Genomic DNA, 18,525 nt, shown 5'->3' on the forward strand with positions numbered 1-18,525 from the left:
GATATCATAAAACGACGGCAAACAATATAATCTATCCAAACATTGTATTCATCAAACGATACAGACAATATAATACGATACGACGTATTATGAAACGATACGTAACAACCATCCAAACAAGCTGTTAGTAATATGTCGTTATGACCATCCAAATATCGCGGCTATTTAATACCACACAATCTAAGGGCACTTATATGTGCCAAAAGTCTTTATTGTTTAAACTCTTTGCTCAGTCAAACACTATTATATAAAATAAAAGAAATAAAGTAAATTTTAAACCCATAATTATAAAAATATATTACCCTTGTGATAATGAACCTTAAAGATTGACCCCTCAAGTATCAATTCTGGATCCGCTTCTACCTTTATCTTGATCTATATAAATCTCCTCTCCATCTTTTCAACGTTCATAAACCAGACGAGCTGAGGACCACAAGCTAAGATTTCTACTCATACAAAGTTCACATCGACAAAAATAGCATTTCCAACATGTTAGGCTGCGAGGAAATGAGAATTCTTGAAAGGCAAAGAGCTATTTTTGAACGTCTGTACCAGTGTCACCAGCAGCTTTCTTCTTTACCAAATCAAAATCTTGCTCAACTCAACAGTTTAATTAGTGAACATAAAATGGACTGCAATCAAGTTCAGAATTTTCCCAGCAAGATTGATCCACAAATGGACGGGAATTCACCTAGCTTGAACATGTTTGGAAGTGAGCAAAAAAATTGGGCAGGCTCTAATTTTACCAATAATTCTCTGGAATTGGCTCGTCAATCTTTATCTACACTTTCAAATTCATCAATTACAAGAACTTCAACCAAGAAGAGAAAAACAGAGGTTTGTAAATTATGCTTTTTATTGCTTTTAACTAACGGTTGTGTCCGAGCTAGTCTGCACACACTTTAATTATTGGGATTTTTACCTATCTATACCATATATGAAACCTTATTACCCTTAATGTTTAAGGTTTGATTTAATTACAAACTCGTATACCAAATTACCAATCCTATACCATACTTAAGGGTCTAATTAATGAGCAGTTTTTACTCCTTAATTAAAGGTATCCATATATCTCACGTTTGTCTCTCCCCTTAATTCCTAAGATCTGACCATATTCCTTTTCCCCCTCCCATTTCTTTCTCTTCTCCCTTCTTTCTTCTTCTCAAAAAATACAGAGATGAGACTCATTGAGTATATCATCTTCATCGTGGTAGATGTTTTCCGCCATCTGCCAGATTTGTACTATATTGTCTTCAGCAACACTAGCGACGACTCAGTCTTCACATGGGTTCCATGATAAGTCAGAAATTTTACTTGTATGGCCACCATGAATAAAGAGCAACTCCGGTGGCCCATCTTCTGCATCTTCTACTGTTTTGTTCTTCATCAATCCTGGAAAAATTGATTTATAGTTTATTTGTAGAAATTTTGTTGATAAAGAGAAAATTTTGTAGTCAACATTTTTTTTCAACATAGATTGTAGTGTAATTGTACTATAAATGTAGTAATTTTGTAGATACCCTTCAAAACAATACTGCTTTATACATACGTAAACTGATTTGTAGTTTCTTTGTAGATTTTTTGTAGAAAATTTGTAGATTAGGAGAAAATTTTGTAGTCAACATTTTTTTCCAATATAGATTGCAGTTTAATTGTAGTATAAATATAGTAATTTGTAGATACCATTAAAACAATATTGCTTTATACATACTTAAAACTGATTTGTAGTTTATTTGTTAGATTTTTTGTAGAAAATTTGTTGACCCAAGCGCATCAGCTCACTCCCGTCAAGAACAAGAGCTCCTCCCTTCGAACAGTTGACGAAAACAGAGCCTTGCATATTTAAATATGCTCGGCCATTCCTAAAAGAAAAAAGAGGAGAACCAAATCAAAAAGACCCTGAGCTTTAGAAAGGGAAGACTGGTATATACTTAGAGAAACAGAAATACGTGAAAAATGAGGAAAGAGAAGCCTGCAGAAAAAGGAGGAAACAAATCTAATGTGAATATGAAAAAATATTTAGTCTCAAATTTTTAGGCGCCTAATTTGGAAGGAATAAGCTATTCAAATTTTTATCCTAGATTTGTAGGCTCCTAATTTGGAAGGAATCAGCTCTTAATATTGGGTATTTAATGAATGGTATAAATTTTGTAGGAAAAATATAAACATGGCGGGTAATAATGGAAATATGCACATTTTTAGTAATAAGGTTTCATATATGATATAGATAGGAAAAAATCCCTTAATTATTCCACTAAGTAAGTACAGTCAGACCTCTCTATAACAGTATCGCCAGAGGTTTCACTGTACATGTTATCTCCCGCCAGTACGGTTATTTGGTAAATCTGCCTGCTTAAACTTGGGCTGATGAAATGGAACCACCTAGCATTTTTGCCTCTGTAGTTTGTGACCCGAATTTCCATGTTATACAGTCAAACCTCTCTATAATATCACTGTATAATAATCATTCAATAAAAATCAAGCTTTTATGGAATCAATTTTCATGTTATGTTATAATATATGTTCTATATAATTGTACCTTAATATAACAACCAAAAAAATTCAGAACAAATAAGATTGTCATAGAAAGGTTTCCTTTAATGTTATTTGTGCTTGAGCACAATTCACTTAAATATGAATATTTATGAATGGAGATGTAAAGCTAAGGTCTCGTTTGTTTGTTTATTTCATTTAGCAGTTTTATGAGGAAGATGATTGTAAAGCCAGAAAACTTGAAGGAGAAGCAGGGAAAGTGAAATCAGAGATCACAGTGAAAAGTGAAAAGGAGAATTCAGGGAACAATTCAAAGGAGAATTCCAAGATTTCAGAGGTTAAAAAACTTGATTATATTCATGTCAGAGCACGACGCGGTCAAGCTACTGATAGCCACAGCTTAGCTGAGAGAGTAAGTGTTACCACAAAATTGTCATCTTTTTCATAAGTAATAGATTTAACTTATTTTCACTGATAGCGTAAAAAAATCTTATTTTATTTTATCGGTATATTTGTCGTGGAATCAGCCTCTAATACATACATCAGGGTAAGCTATCTATATCACATTTTCTAGGGGTGTGACCCTTCCTCGGACCCTGTGAGAATGCTGGTTGCTTGGTGCAGTGGGCTGCCTTTTATTTTAATCCAGAGGCAAACCTATGGTATACTGAGAGGTGTCACCATCACCCATAAAGTTTGGCAAAAATTATATATATATGTATATGTCTTTAGAAAATAGTGATATATTAGTAGTAGTATAAAAAATAGATTTTAGTTTAATCCAAAAGTACATCTCTGACCTTCAAATCCTAGGTCCGCCTCTGTAATCTAAGTTTTATGCTTAATTTTGCAGGCAAGAAGGGAGAAAATAAGCAAGAAGATGAAATGCTTACAAGATTTAGTACCAGGTTGCAACAAAGTGATTGGCAAGGCAGGGATGTTAGATGAAATAATCAATTATGTTCAATCTCTTCAAAAACAAGTGGAATTTCTTTCTATGAAACTTGCTGCTTCTAATTTGAACACTGATAACTTAGTTGCAAAGGAGTTTCCATCTCAAATGGCCAATTTTGCAAATCCAGCATGTTTACAAAACAACCTTTTTCAACAACAACAAGGAAGCAGTATTGGTGTTGCCACAATGTTACCACAAAGAAGAGAAGATTGTTTGATGTCATTCCCAGAAGCTTTTCTTGATTCTTCACATGTTCCTGTAATTTCTTCGACCCTATACTCTGTATTGATACATAATATGATTAAGTAATTAAAGCGTATTTTCGTGCTTACACAATTTAATATGGTATGAGAACAGACAAGAGGTCCCGAGTTCAAATCTTATCGCCACACCAAAAGTAAACTTGGGGGTGTTGAGATGTAATATAATTAAGTAATTAAAAATGTGTTTAGTTTCAAATTCTAGGTCTATGATTTGCCCCATTTTCTTGTATCTGAAGTGGAACTGTTTCATTGCAGGCAGTACAGCAGCTACCAAACTTTGAAAATGATCTGCAATGCCTTTTTGGTATCCGCTTTCAGTAGTAAAGGAAGACCAAATTCTTTATTCAAGGTTGGTTTTGTTTGACTAGTTAAATTGATATGGTAATGAAAATTCAAAGTTTTTTTGTCTTCATAATTTTTCTGACATCCCGTGATCAAGGAGGTCACGGGTTTAAACCGTGGAAACAGCCTATTGCAGAAATGCAAGGTAAGACTGCGTACAATAGACCATTGTGGTCCGGTCCTTTCCGAACCCCACGCATAACGGGAGCTTAGTGCACCGGGCTGCTCTTTAATTGTTCTGATATCATCTTGTTCTAATTTTGCAGGTCTAGGAATGCCAAATAGCAATATAGTGAAATGCCTCCTGCAGTACTATTTCACAATTTTCTGATTTGAGTACACAATTTTGAAGTTAGCAACTACATCAGAGAAGACTTCCTCCACAGCCAATCTTCTTACTTTTTTTTCTTTTCTTCATATCTTCTAGTACATTTATTGGGCATATAAGAATATGTTCTCATGTATAGCCAGTGTTGTAATAGTTTATTTGTATGTATGTAATAACAAATTCATTAGTTTTCTTTTTAATTCTCTCTTTTTTGTTGGTACATTACATAGTGGCTTTTATATTCCATGATAAAAATATGCTGATAACGCAAGAAATCTTAGTGAAAATGGCGTGTAGTAGCCACTAAATAAGGGTGTATTTAATTTTTATCCACTATTTAAAATGTTTATCAAAAATAGCCACTACTAAGGGGGAAAAGACACAATTACCCTTTCTCTATTTCTTGTATAATCCCAAAATCGACGAAAACCCTTATTTCATTCGTTCAGAGTTCTGCGCTTCTTCATCTTCCTCGTATGCAAACTGCAATCTCAGTTAAACTTCTGCTCCTTCATCTTCTCCGTCATCTTCCGTCATCTTCATCTTCATCTTCTCTGTCATCTTCTGTCCTTCATCTTCTCCGTCATCTTCGTTTTTCTTTATTTGTAAGTTGGTTCAATGTCGTGTGAAGTATGTGTGAAATTTCAAAAATTAGCATTATATGTTGATTCAGTGTAGTATATTTTGTGTGATTCTGTTTTTGATAAATTTTTAGTGTGTGAAATTTGAAATGTGTTTGTGGTTGATTCAATATATTTGATTATGTAGGTATATTTCATAAAAATAGTCGTAGAAATTCATAAGCTTACTGATTATGAATTTTCAGTTAACTGTGTTCATTAAATGTAAAGAAGAAACGACATTAAATTTTGTAGTTGGAATTCAAAGTTAAGGACTGATTGTCCTTAACTTTTGCACATGAAACTTGAAGTTAAGGACAAAGTGTCCTTAACTTTGGATGTTGAAAGTATATGTTAAGGACTGTATTTCCTTAACCTATGCACTTACAATTTAAAGTTAAGGACTGATTGTCCTTAACTTTTGCACATGAAACTTGAAGTTAAGGACTAAGTGTCCTTAACTTTGGATGTTGAAAGTATAAGTTAAGGACTGTATTTCCTTAACCTTTGCATTTACAATTTAAAGTTAAGGACTTATTGTCCTTAACTTTTGCACATGAAACTTGAAGTTAAGGACTAAGTGTCCTTAACTTTGGAAGTTGAAAGTATAAGTTAAGGACTGTATTTCTTTAACGTTTGCACTTAAAATTTAAAGTTAAGGATTGTATTTGCTTAACTTTTAAACTTGAAATTTTAAGTTAAGTCCTAATCTTTGTTTGTTTTTCCTTCTTTTCTAGTGTTATAATGGAAGGCGATCATTTTTTTGATTTTGACGATTGGCGTAATTTTCTGGTATATTGGAAAGGAGATTTTCAATATAAGGAAACAATTAAAAGTTTTCTGTCGAATAGCCAATGGAAGAAATTGAGGGAAAGTATTTTTGGCAACTTCTTCAGATTACAAAGTGTGAAGTTCTCGGGTAAACTTATGCACTGTGTATTGCTTTCTGAAATTGTTAGTAATGAACCTGATTCGATGACCTTCAAGGTATTTGACCGCGATATTAAGTTTACTCGTGATGCATTCCATATTATTACTGGTTTGAAGTCTTATTCGTCGCTTGACATGAAAGGTTTAAATGAGAAAGAGAATAGGCTTTTAAGAGTCTATTTCCCTGGAAAGGACAAAATTGAGTTGGTTGATTTGTATAGTTTTATTTCTAGTCGCCCACATGGTACAAATTCATCATTTGCTGGCAGTGATGATGATGCTTTGAAGTTGGCAACACTCTATTTTGTTGAGTCGGTTTTGATGGGCAAGAGGAAAAATAGGAATGTGTCGGAGAAAATAATGAAAATTGTTGACGATGATGCACTTTGCGCTTCCTTCAACTGGGGATCTCTTGCTTATGAGACGCTATTAAAATCATTGAAGAGTTGCTTGAAATCAAATGAGAATGATGTTCAGAAGGAGAAAAAGAAATAAAAAGATATTGATAGCTACACTTTAGTTGGCTTTCCTTTTGCGTTTTGTGTCTGGATTATGGAAGTACTTCCTATTTTCCAAGAGAAACAATTTGTGAACTTCAAAGAAGTTGGTTATCCTCGAATGTTATGTTATTCTGAAATGAAGTCTCCACAATTTGATGCTCTTTGTAGAAAATATTTCCATAATAAAAAAGTAAGTTAATGTAATTACTATCTCTTTTTTTGTTTATTTGTTTTAGTTATGTATACTTATGTTTAGTTTTTCTTATATAATAGGTGTTTAAGTTGATTGAAGTGTCACCCTTTATTCCCGTGGAAGAAGAAGATACAGAGCCTCTTTGTGTGGAAGAGCCAGTTTCACAAGATCGAGGCTCAAGGTCATCTTCCACACAATTTGAAGAAGGCGTACTTAAGGAAATTGTTAGAGTATGTGTTTCTGCCTTTGAATAGTATTAGTTTTTAATTTGATTATTTCTTGCGTACGAACACCTTTTTTTTTATATTATGTTTTTTGATTCAGAGATTATCAGAGAGTTTTAAGAAGGATTTGCAAGCAGAAGTTACCAGAGTTAATCAGAAAATTGTTGTATCAGAAAAAAGATTGAGAACGAAATCAAGGTAATTTCAGTTAGTCCAACTTTAGGATTTTGTGTCCTTAAATTTTGAACTTGGAATTGAAAGATAAAGACTTCTTGTCCTTAACTTTTGAACTTTGAAATGAAACTTAAGGACATCATGTCCTTAAGTTTTGAACTTGGAATTCAAAGTTAAGGACTTCTTGTCCTTAACTTTTGAACTTGGAGTTCAAACTTAAGGATTGCATTTCCTTAAGTTTTGAACTTTAAGTTCAAACTTAAGGACTGCCTGTCCTTAAGTTTTAAACATGTCCTTCTCTTTGTAACTTAGTTGCTTTCTCAGGATTTAAAGAAAACTCTAGGATCAAAGCTTGATACTTTGATGAACATGTTTGGGAAAGCTGATCAGATGAACACAGATAGAGAATCTAGTGTTCCAATTAGAAAATATGGAGTTGATGATCATTGTCGTGCTACTGAGCGTACTGGCATATTCAACCAAGATGCAGGTGGTGTTGAACGTGATTATATGGATGTGCATGCATAGGGTCAGTATGAAAGAGAATTTAGAGATGCACATCTAGATGATGAAACTGAAAATGTTACTGATATTGGGAAAGGTTAGTTATAGATTTTGATTTTGATTTTCGTTGAAATGTATATTCAATAGATTAATACATATAAACTATGCATGTGCATGCAGCAGTTTGTGGAGTGCCGGAGAAAATTTGTAGAGTTTGTGGATTGCAATCACAGGAGGATTTAACAAGTCCATTGGGGACAAGTATCAGCGAGATTGTATGCAAATGCTTAGAAGGAACGTATGATCTCTCTACACCGCTGTCATACAAAGAAAAATTTGGAGTTCAAACTTGTGCCAGTCAAGGGTTAGATAAAAAATTTATTATATATTGTATCTTTATTTCATTATATATTGTATCTTTTGAAGCAACAAGCGAAGAAGCTGGAGTGCAGTATCAAGAGAAAACAGGACTACAATCTCAAGACATAGGCAGAAGTGAGATTGGTTCCAAATCTGTAGATGCAACATGTGATGATGATGATGTAGCTGGAATGATCTTGGATATTGCAAATGGTTAGGCAGTGCTTTTTTAATTTTATATATGTTTGTTTTAATTAAAGATTATTAACATGTTAGCTGTTGTAAATATTTTTGCAGAATCTTGTCAACAAGCATCTAAAGATCATGGTGAACAACTGCAAGATAAAGAAAATGTGGAATTGCAAGAAAAAGAAAATGTTGCACGCAATATTTTAGCTGAGTTGTCTCTTGAAAAAACACAAGAAGGTACTGCGGAGAAGACAGGTACTGATTGTGCCCTAATTATTATATGTACAATTGAAATTTTGTCTCTTCATTTGACCTGTTGCAGAAAACTAATATGAATGTGTGTGTATATTTTGTCTCTTCATTTGACATGTTGCAGAAAACTAATATGAATATATATATATATATAGTGTCGCCAGCAGAGGAAAACAAAGAGGACACCAATGATGACGATCTTAACCAATATACAAGGAAAAGAAAGAGAGACAGTATTGGTTATGATAGTCCGTCTTTTTCTCTTCTTACTCCTACTCCTCCAAGTATACAAATGGACATTGATGCGACTTTGACTATGGAGGGTGAAGGAAATGTTGAAGAAGAACTTGGTCGAGGTAAAAGGAACAAGAAGTTAAGCTAGCAGTTGAAATCTCCTTTGATAAGGAAGGAAAAGCAGTAAGTTCCAAGGCAGACAATCAAAATACTCTGAAGAGTTCAGGTTGGATAAAATCAACCTATACTCATAGGTGTATTTTTCATTATGCCAAAGAAGATGAAAAATTAGTGAAGAAATTCATTGTGTGGTTGGGCAAGGAGAAAAGGAGAGGTCGCAAAAAAGACTAAGTCTCTTAATGTGTTTCACTACATCCTTAACTTTTGTGATTGTAAGACTAATTTTAGGACTAACTGTCCTTAACTTATAGATTCAAGTTTAAAACTTAAGGACTTCTTGTCCTTAAGTTTGAATTTAAAATTCATAAGCTAAGGACATGCAATCCTTAAGTTTGAGTATCAAATTCAAAAGCTAAGGACACTTAGTCCTTAAGTTATAGATTAAAGTTTTCAAAATTCTAACTTGACATTTTCAAAATTTTCAGGGGACAAATTGATTTATATGCTGATGATAATAGTTTGAGAAAAAAACCATACAAATTGTATCATCAAAAAATCAGTAGCAAAATGTTTTTCCTTGAGCTTTCAGATAGCAAATTTGTTCTTGATGATAAGGTTAGATAATTCACAAGGCATTTATTTTTCTATTATTAATTTATCATTTTTTCATTATTTTATGACTGATTTGTTATTGATTTGTTTTATTTTTTGCCTTTTTGTGAAGCATATTGACATTGCTCTCTATTATCTGAGAAAGAAGGAATGCTACCACCCTCGCGATCATCCTTTTCGATGCACAACTACTGATGTTCTTTTTGATAATTATATGGCACTTGTGTATAAAGATTTCAGTGAAGATGCAAGTGATGAGTTTTGGTGTGCTGGTGATAATCAGTTATTTCTGACACCATATGTATGGGGGGACAGCCGTAGATGTGGAATTGCATGGACTAAGGTTGACAAAATCTTTTTTCCATGTCGGCTTCCTTCAGAAGATGATGAAGCTGTGACACACTTTTTGTTGGGAGTATTGGACTTGAATCAAAAAAAGATTGATGTATATGATTCCATATACAGTGAGTCATATGAAGCAGGAATGAACTACATGCAAATGTATGCACGCATGATCCCCCATTTGCTAAAGTTCTCACAGTTTGACAAAAATCACAAGTCTTTTGGGAATGTCTTCAATAAATTTGATATACAGTGGCAAAGATCACCACACCAAACTGGATCGTACGTGTTATTATTTGTTATATTATTTATATGTACTTAAGATTTATTGTTTAATTCACTGCATATCTTACATTTCTCTTAGGACTGATTGTGGTGCATTCCTGATCAAATTTGCCGAGTTGCTGATGATTGGAAAGGACGTGCAACAATTCCAACCCGAAGACATAAAAACTTTCGAAAAGAACTTGCTGCAAATCTTTGGGCACATGGTGAATGGAAAAGAAATTCTGGTTATGATACTCCACCAGAAAATGTTGGTGATGATTATGAGAGTGAAAATGAAACATTCTGTCCAAAGGAGTTGTAAAGAAATTGAGGTGTTATTTTTGTATAAAATTGTTGTAAAGGTGACATCTGAATTATGCCAGTTTAGGATAGTTCTGAAATATTCTGTAAATTTGTGAAAAGGCACTTATATTTTGTTTTGTTGGCATAGCGTAATTTTTTGTAACAACTATGCAAAATTACAATTTCAAAAGTTATGTCAAGGCATTTTGTTATTTATTTTGTTGTTTCTCTCAACTGTTGATTTGTCCATTGAGTTTGTTAGTATTTGTTCATGACTAAGTGTAAGTGAACTTCAAATTCAAAGTTAATGACCAAATGTCCTTAACTTTTGAAGTTGAAATTCAAAGTTAAGGACCGACAGTCCTTAAGTTTTGAACATGGGACTATAACTTAAGGACCTCATGTCCTTAACTTTTGAACTTGTATTTCAAACTTAAGGACTCCTGTAGTTAATGACAAACAGTCCTCAAGTTTTTAACATGGGACTATAACTTAAGGACCTATGTCCTTAACGTTTGAACTTAAAATTCAAAGTTAAGGACAGACAGTCCTCAAGTTTTTAACATGGGACTATAACTTAAGGACCTCATGTCCTTAACGTTTGAACTTAAAATTTAAAGTTAAGGACAGACAGTCCTTAAGTTTTTAACTTGTATTTCAAACTTAAGGACTCCTGTAGTTAATGACAAACAGTCCTCAAGTTTTTAACATGGGACTATAACTTAAGGACCTCATATCCTTTAACTTTTGAACTTGAAATTCAAAGTTAAGGATAGACAGTCCTTAAGTTTTTAACATGGGACTATAACTTAAGGACCTCATGTCCTTAACTTTTGAACTTGAAATTCAAAGTTAAGGACAGACAGTCATTACGTTTTTAATATGGGACTATAACTTAAGGACCTCATGTCCTTAACGTTTGAACTTAAAATTCAAAGTTAAGGACAGACAGTCCTTAAGTTTTTAACATGAGACTATAACTTAAGGACCTCATGTCCTTAACTTTTGAACTTGAAATTCAAAGTTAAGGACAGACAGTCATTACGTTTTCAAAATTGCAAGTTGAACTTACTGACTCCTGTTAATAACTTTTAATTGTTGAACTCAAAAGAAATTAAAAGAACGTAACAAGATATAAATATTGAAAATCTAGGCATCCGCTCAAATTAGAATAATAATGAATACAATCTATAGCAAAAACTTAAAAGAGTCGATAAACATAAGTGTATATTTCTACTCTTCTCTATGCTTTCTTGAAAATGGATGGAGTGCCGGAGAATATATACAAGTTGTTCTATTATGACCAATTCTTCTGCAACGACCACATTTGAATGTTATTTTTGATGGCTCGGTAGCAGGAATATGCCTTTTCTTTTGCCTTCTACCTGGTGGCACTTTGAAATCTGGAGGTTTAACAATTTGTGACTTAACACTCTCTGGTACAATCCATGAATCAGTATGTCCTACAGGATGTATTTGTCTTTCATATGTTTTCAACCAAGATTCCTTTAAGTACCAGTGCGAACAAAAGTCAGACTTCTTGATGTTTCTCTTCTCGATAGTTGCAATTGCATGTATGCATGGTAATTCATCAAGTTGAAATTGAAAACAATCACATGTTCTTTTGTTTAAGTCCACCAAGAAAGTTATTCCTTCTTCTTCAACTCTATAACGCCATGAATCAACAGGGAAGACCTTCAATGTTGAAAAATTATAAGTGAGTACATTATGTTAAAAAATGTCAAAATCATAATATAAACATAAAATATAATACTTACGTTCAAAGTAAATGCTAAATCTATTCTGTTCTTCAATTCCTCCTCTACCCAACAAGAAACATCATAAAATGTTCCTTCTGCTTTATTTCTTCTTTCATAAAACCAATGTTGTAGCTTCACTTGAATGAAATCCATCATTCTTAGTATAGGCAGCTCCCTTGCTTCTAATAGCACTGAATTCATCGACTCAACTATGTTTGTTGTGAGCATGTCATATCTTCGTTGTGGACTACAAGAACGTGCCCATCTTTCTGGTGGTTCTTCCATCAAGTAGTCATAAGTTTTCTTATCTACATTTGCAATATCTGATATGTATATGTCAAATTCTTTACGCTTGTATACTCTTGCAGCACTTTGGAAAAGTTTTATGACCTCACTTTTCACCTTTCTTCGCTTTAGGTTCTGCTCCAAATGATAGATGCAAATCCCATGATGGCTTTCAGGATATACCTTTACAATGCCATTTGCAATAGCTTGATACCTGTCTGATAAAAAAATCAAATTCTCACGGCTCCCAATTGCATTGCGAAGCTGACTAAAGTACTACTCATAGGAATTGTTGTTTTCAGATTCTGCTATTCCAAAGGCTAATGGGAAAATTTGGTTATTTGCATCTTTTGAAACTGAAATCATTAAAACACCACGATATTTTGACTTCAAAAAAGTCACATCAATAGCAATCACTGGTCTACAATGATTCCAACCAGCTATCGATGATCCATATGCGTAAAACATATAAAGAAACCTGAAAATACAATATAAAACAAGGTTAAAATACCCGAAGTTTAGGACTGTTAGTCCTTAACTTACATTTACAAGTTATAAAGTTAAGGACATGCTGTCCTTAACTTTTATTTCAAAGTTCAAAACTTAAGGACTGGAAGTCCTTAACTTTTAATTACAAGTTCAAAACTTAAGGATAGGCAGTCCTCAACTTCTGGTTATAACTCAAAAGTTAACAAGGCTAAAGACAGCATGTCCTAAATTGTTTACCTGTTGTTGTCGTCTATCTTTATGTTAGTATAAGTTCCCGGGTTTTTACTTGTCATCATATACAAGTATGAACACAATAATTCATAATTTTCTTCGGGACTTCCTCTTATTAAAGCGGAAGCATGTTGAATAGCACGCCACGCCTTGTGATATCCAATGTCTAGTCCATGCAATTTTTGCATCTCTGTCATGACAAAAGCTGGTGTAACTTCAAATCTTGGGTCCCGAAGATTATCGATAATGTAACCACTAATCAACTTTGAAGTAGCATGCCTTTGATCTGCTTTCCTAGTGTTAACAGAGCAGTCATGATTTTTCTCAAGCTTTACTATCTTGAATAATGTTGAGTCTTTAATTCTGAAAGCACGCACATACCAACAACACCTATCATCATTGCATGTCAACGAATATCTTGTTGAGCTTGATCTAACAACTTTGAATTCAAAATGTCCTTTGATTGCTACATTAGAAAAACAATTAATTATGCTCTTCTTCTTGTCAAATACTGATCCGACTTTTATTTGATCCAAAGAAGCATTTTCTCTTAATATCGTAGTTGGGGATTCTTTTTGTTTCAAATTTGATCTTCGTTTAGGTATTTGAGTGCAGGTTTTGTCAGCAACTACTTCGATTACCGGTGTACTCTCTAAGACTTGAATACCCAAAGCTTGTTCGTTGTCATTCTCTATAATACTTTGTCCTTCTACTTGAATAGAATCAAATGTTTGATGCACCTCTTCATTTAATGGTTGAGCTTCAACCATATCTACTTCAACTATCTGTTGGCATCGCTCTTGATTGTCATGTTGAGTTTTTGTGTTGGCATGTTCATTGCTTGTTGATGCAAAAACTCTTTCCGAAATATCAACTATGAAACGACAGCTCTTGAAGAGTGAATGAGTTTTTAGCAACTCTATACATGTGTGAAGATCTAAATCTTTGGATACAAGCATTCCTTTGCTTGTTCCAAGGTTGATATCAAACCATATCACTATTTCAAACTTTTCTCTATCCAATTCAATAAGCTCAAAAATCTGTTTAACGAAATCTTCAAACTGAATTGACTCAGGTGCTAGGAAAAGCTTTGTTTGATGATCAAGATATTTATAGTCTTCAGTCCATATACCATTAAAAGCAACTATTATGCATATTGTTTCCATCCTACAAGTCAAGAGAATGGGAAACAAAGGACATACATTATAAAGCAATCCTTGTAGAATTAAGAACAGGTGTACTGTAAGTGCAAGACCAAGATAAGGACTGTTTGTCCTTAACATTTAAACATGTAATTAAAGTTAAGGACTGTCAGTCCTTAACATTTAAATATGTAATTAAAGTTAAGAACTGCCAGTCCTTTAACATTTAAACATGTAATTAAAGTTAAGAACTCTCAGTCCTTAACATTTAAACATGGAATTAAATGTTAAGGACTGCCAGTCCTTAAGTTTTAAACATGGAATTAAAAGTTAAGGACTGTCAGTCCTTAAGTTTTAAACATGGAATTAAAAGTTAAGGACTACCAGTCCTTAACTTTTGAACCAGAAATTAAAAGCTAAGGACTGCCTGTCTTTTAACATTTAAACATGGAATTAAAAGTTAAGGACTGCTAGTTCTTAACATTTAAACATGTATTTAAGAGTTAAGGACTGTCAGTCCTTAACATTTGAACCAGAAATTAAAACATACAATTTGAAACTCAAGCTACAGGACTTTGTATACAGAAGAACAACAACAAAGTGAAGGACATTTTGTCCTTAAGTTTTTTTTATTCAATTTGCAAAATGAGGCCAGTAGAATCAAAGTTAAGGACATAGTGTTCTTATTTTTTTGAATTCAATTTCCAAAATGAAGATACTATGTCCGGAATACAGAACTATCATAGGAGGAGGTGTCTATAAATTTATCAATCCAGAAATTCAAAAAAAAATCAAATTCTTATCTAATAGATAATCAAATCAATACAGATCTAAAAAAGTATAACTATAGCGAAATAAAAATTGATAGAAACACATGAAATTACAACTTACTGTTTATCTATGTTGTTTTTTTGGATTAGATTGCTGAATTTTTGAAATCGGGAAGAGAAATGGTGGTTCGTCCTCAGTTGATCGCCGCTGCTGCTGTTGCTCGCTTCTTCTCTTTGTGTAACTGCTGCTTGTGTTGATAGCGTAGGTATAAGTTATACCAGAAGGGTATTTTCGTCCAGTCAGGTATAAGTTTTTTAAAAGGAGTGGCTAAAGTCTAAATACATTGAAAACAGTGGCTTTAAAATAAAAGCCACAGCTTTTAGTGGCTATTTGTGCCGTTTGCCCGAAATCTTACACTAAACGGTCTAACAGGTAAAAGAACTTCTATACTATAAGACAAGTTAAAAGCTAATGAAAATTAAAGTAATGTCAGTATAACAAGTTGAGGCGGATTCATGATTTAACTTTATGAAATCGAGCAGCCCATTTGATTTAATGGATTTGAAATTTGTTATTTGTACTTATTTAGTGAATTCTTTAATATATATATAAAATTTAAGCCAAAATTGTTGAGATCGAATTCGCCTACGCTTTATTCCCCCAAGATAGCAGGATTGATAACTTGGAAAAAAGAGTATAATGAATCGCTATATTAGATTAAACAACATTTGATAATGAAAAATTATTTCTCGTTGTCAATATACACGTATTAGGTATATGTATATATAATAATGTGCAAAAGGCAAATTTCCGAAAAGCACATAAGGGAACAGTGAAAATTTACAATTCAAGAATAAAATAATAAGCAATAAAGACTCCAAAAAGGCACCACGATGAAGTGGGACACATTGTAACAATCTATAGTTGGAAGTATGAAGCAGTGTGGAGGCAGGAAAACTGAGGAAGAAGGGAAGAAAAGGAAAGGTACTGACAATTGATTAGATAATAAACACAGAAGTTGTGATTAGTGGTGTTCAAAACCGAACCGAAATCGAAAACCGAATTGAAATCAAAGCTTAATGGGTTAACGGTTTAATGGACGGGGAACGGATTGAAATTTCTTTATTAACGGCTTATCGATTTGAGGACGGATTATTCAATTTTCTTAACGGATAATCCATTAACCCGTTAATAATATATATATATATTCTTCTGCCAAATTCAGTCTCTTTGATGGTCCTAGATTAAAGTCTAGAGCTATGACTAACCATCACAACTCATTGGTGACATTCAGAATCCCCATACTTCAGTATGACTGGTATGACTTCCGGTTTGCTTATTTCCTATTAAGTCTAACTGGATTTTGTGTTAAAATACACAACAATGAAAATGTATATTAGTGCTAACTTCTGAAGTAAGCATTATGAAGCTACTACAACTTGTCTTTCATGTATTGCATTTTCTAGGATTAATGCACGCAATATAGATTAATGCACGTAATATAGATTGAATTAGACCGATAAACCGCCCGATAACCGTCTGATAAGAGCTAAACCGATACCAATCCGCCCGATATTTTATCGGGTGGCTAGCGGATTAATACATTTAAAAGCCGATAACTGATAAGCCAAACCGTTAAGAGTAAATAACCGCCCAATCCACTCGATAAGCAGCCCTAGTTGTGATAGGATGGATAAGATTCCTTTACCTTAAACTAGAGGTCTCCAGTTAGATGTTTGAAAATGAATAAAATCTTAATTAGATAGCTCTTCCCTTTGAGGGACCTTACGCAACATAAATCCGAATTAATTGAGGCTTCAATACAACAAAAACAACAATAATAACGACCCAATAAAATTCCACTAGTGGGGTCTGGGAGAGTAGTGTGTACGCTGATCTTAACTCTATCCCGAGGGAGTAGAGAGGTTGTTTCATAAAGACCCTCGGCTCATAAAGACGAAAAGAGACAATATCAGTAGCACCAACAGATACCATAGGAATAATAACAGCATCATAAAGACCAGAAAATAGATGAAAAGCAAAAGTGATAGCCAGTAAATAGACCCGACACTATAAAAAACGAAAGAGTAGTAAGACACAACATTAACCACCAGCAGTCTAAGACAAAAATCCTATCAGACTAGCCTCACAAAGGTACGAACTAAAAAAAAGACTCAACTACCCCCTAACCTACAACCCTAATATTTGACCTCCACATTTTTCTATCAAGGGCCATGCCCTCGGAAATCTGAAGTTTCGCCATGTCCTGCCCGATCACCTCTCCCAAATGCTTGTTAAGTTGTCCTCGACCTCTTCTCGTATCTTCCAAAGTCAGTCCTCTTTAATGCGAATACAAAAACACAGGATGAAAAAAAAAAAAGTGATTGGGTATAGTGGACTAGTGGTTAAGTGTCCTTTATTAATTCTAACCTGTACATTATGATTTGCTTGTTATCTACTTCTTTCACAGTACAGACAATAGCGCACTTGTTCAAATTGGGCAATCACATAGAAGTAATAAATAACCAGTCCCTCTTCTGAATAGACCTGTAGTACAATAGTACTTCACTGCACATTGACAAACCAACAAATTGTTTGAAGTCCCAATCATTCTCAAATTATTGCTATTGTGACATATACCAGTAGCCTTTTACGTAAGAGGTCCTCTTTTCTACACATACTCCTAGTTTATGACCAATAGAGTTAGGCATGACATTAGGTTGAGATAATACTATCAAGGAGGGGCGCGGATAATCCGATTCCTTTAATATTAATAAAATATTTTGAGTTCGAGCCCTCAGAACAAATAAACTTCTGGTACATAGAGGTTCTCCTTAGTGGGTCCGCTCGCCCCGCGCGAATTCTAGGTCACTAAGATTTGTATATTAAGTTCAAAAAAAAAAAAATGTTTGTATACATGTCTCATGCATGATTCTGTTAAAAGAAGCAGGTATAAAAATTGGATCCACCTACTAAATATCCAATAAGGACCGGACCCCCTTTGATTCTTTGGAGGTCAGTGGTGGGGCGATTTGCAGCCGTACCCGATTTTTAAAAACTATTGATTTTGTAATCAACTAATAAAAAATTCGTAATAATATGACCATTATACCCCTTCCAAAATATATAAAAGATGCATCAAGCATACCCAGAATTAAATTCCAGATCTTCTTCGTATCTCCTTCATCAGTCCGTCTCTCCTGAGATCGCCTCTCGCAAATCAGATTTGAACCAGATTCAAATTCCAAATTCAAAATTACAAAATACATTGTAAGTATTCAAATTCATCTTCAGAATTCAAAATAGTTTTTGAATTACATGTTTTCTGATTGATTAATTGAAGTTGTTTGACGAACTTCACTGATATGTTGAATTTGCATTCTAAATCTATTTGACGATGAATTCTAACATTCTAATCCGACAAATATGCTGAAACAAGTTGAAGTTATTTAGTTCATATCTAAAAAATTCAGCAAAACGAGCAGGCAAATAACACAACAAAGAAAAAATTATATTAAAACATTATATGAGTGTTTGGATATTTAAAACACCTATGCGCAAAAAACTTTGGCATAGGTGCCGAAGGTTTTTAGTTAATATTTAAAAACTTCAACAGGAGGAGCTGAAGTTTTTCTATTACAC

At 33.6% G+C, this 18,525-nt stretch overlaps 1 protein-coding gene across 2 annotated transcripts; it reads left to right on the forward strand.

Annotated features, from left to right (window-relative positions):
* The first annotated feature begins 396 nt into the window (after nt 1-396).
* Nucleotides 397-4,601, forward strand: LOC107826179 (uncharacterized). 2 transcript variants are annotated; one of them, XM_016653133.2, is made up of 5 exons: nt 397-837; nt 2,696-2,905; nt 3,347-3,706; nt 3,967-4,060; nt 4,320-4,601. In XM_016653133.2, exons 1-4 carry the CDS (start codon nt 490-492, stop codon nt 4,030-4,032), a joined length of 984 nt encoding a protein of 327 aa, XP_016508619.1. In that variant the 5' UTR covers nt 397-489; the 3' UTR covers nt 4,033-4,060; nt 4,320-4,601. The 2 variants fall into 2 exon arrangements, with proteins under 2 accessions (XP_016508619.1, XP_016508620.1); XM_016653134.2 differs by having other exon boundaries at nt 399-837; nt 2,699-2,905.
* Nucleotides 4,602-18,525: the final 13,924 nt, after the last annotated feature.

Source organism: Nicotiana tabacum, chromosome 21 (assembly GCF_000715075.1).
Source record: "Nicotiana tabacum cultivar K326 chromosome 21, ASM71507v2, whole genome shotgun sequence".
Lineage (NCBI taxonomy): Eukaryota > Viridiplantae > Streptophyta > Magnoliopsida > Solanales > Solanaceae > Nicotiana > Nicotiana tabacum.

What these genes read in the sequence shown, in the direction of transcription:
- LOC107826179 (XM_016653133.2), top strand. Translation starts at nt 490, where the DNA reads ATGTTAGGCTGCGAGGAAATGAGAATTCTTGAAAGGCAAAGAGCTATT. An exon ending in CCAAGAAGAGAAAAACAGAG is followed by an intron (nt 838 to 2,695) that starts GTTTGTAAATTA and finishes TATTTCATTTAG; the next exon opens with CAGTTTTATGAGGAAGATGA. An exon ending in TTGATTCTTCACATGTTCCT is followed by an intron (nt 3,707 to 3,966) that starts GTAATTTCTTCG and finishes GTTTCATTGCAG; the next exon opens with GCAGTACAGCAGCTACCAAA.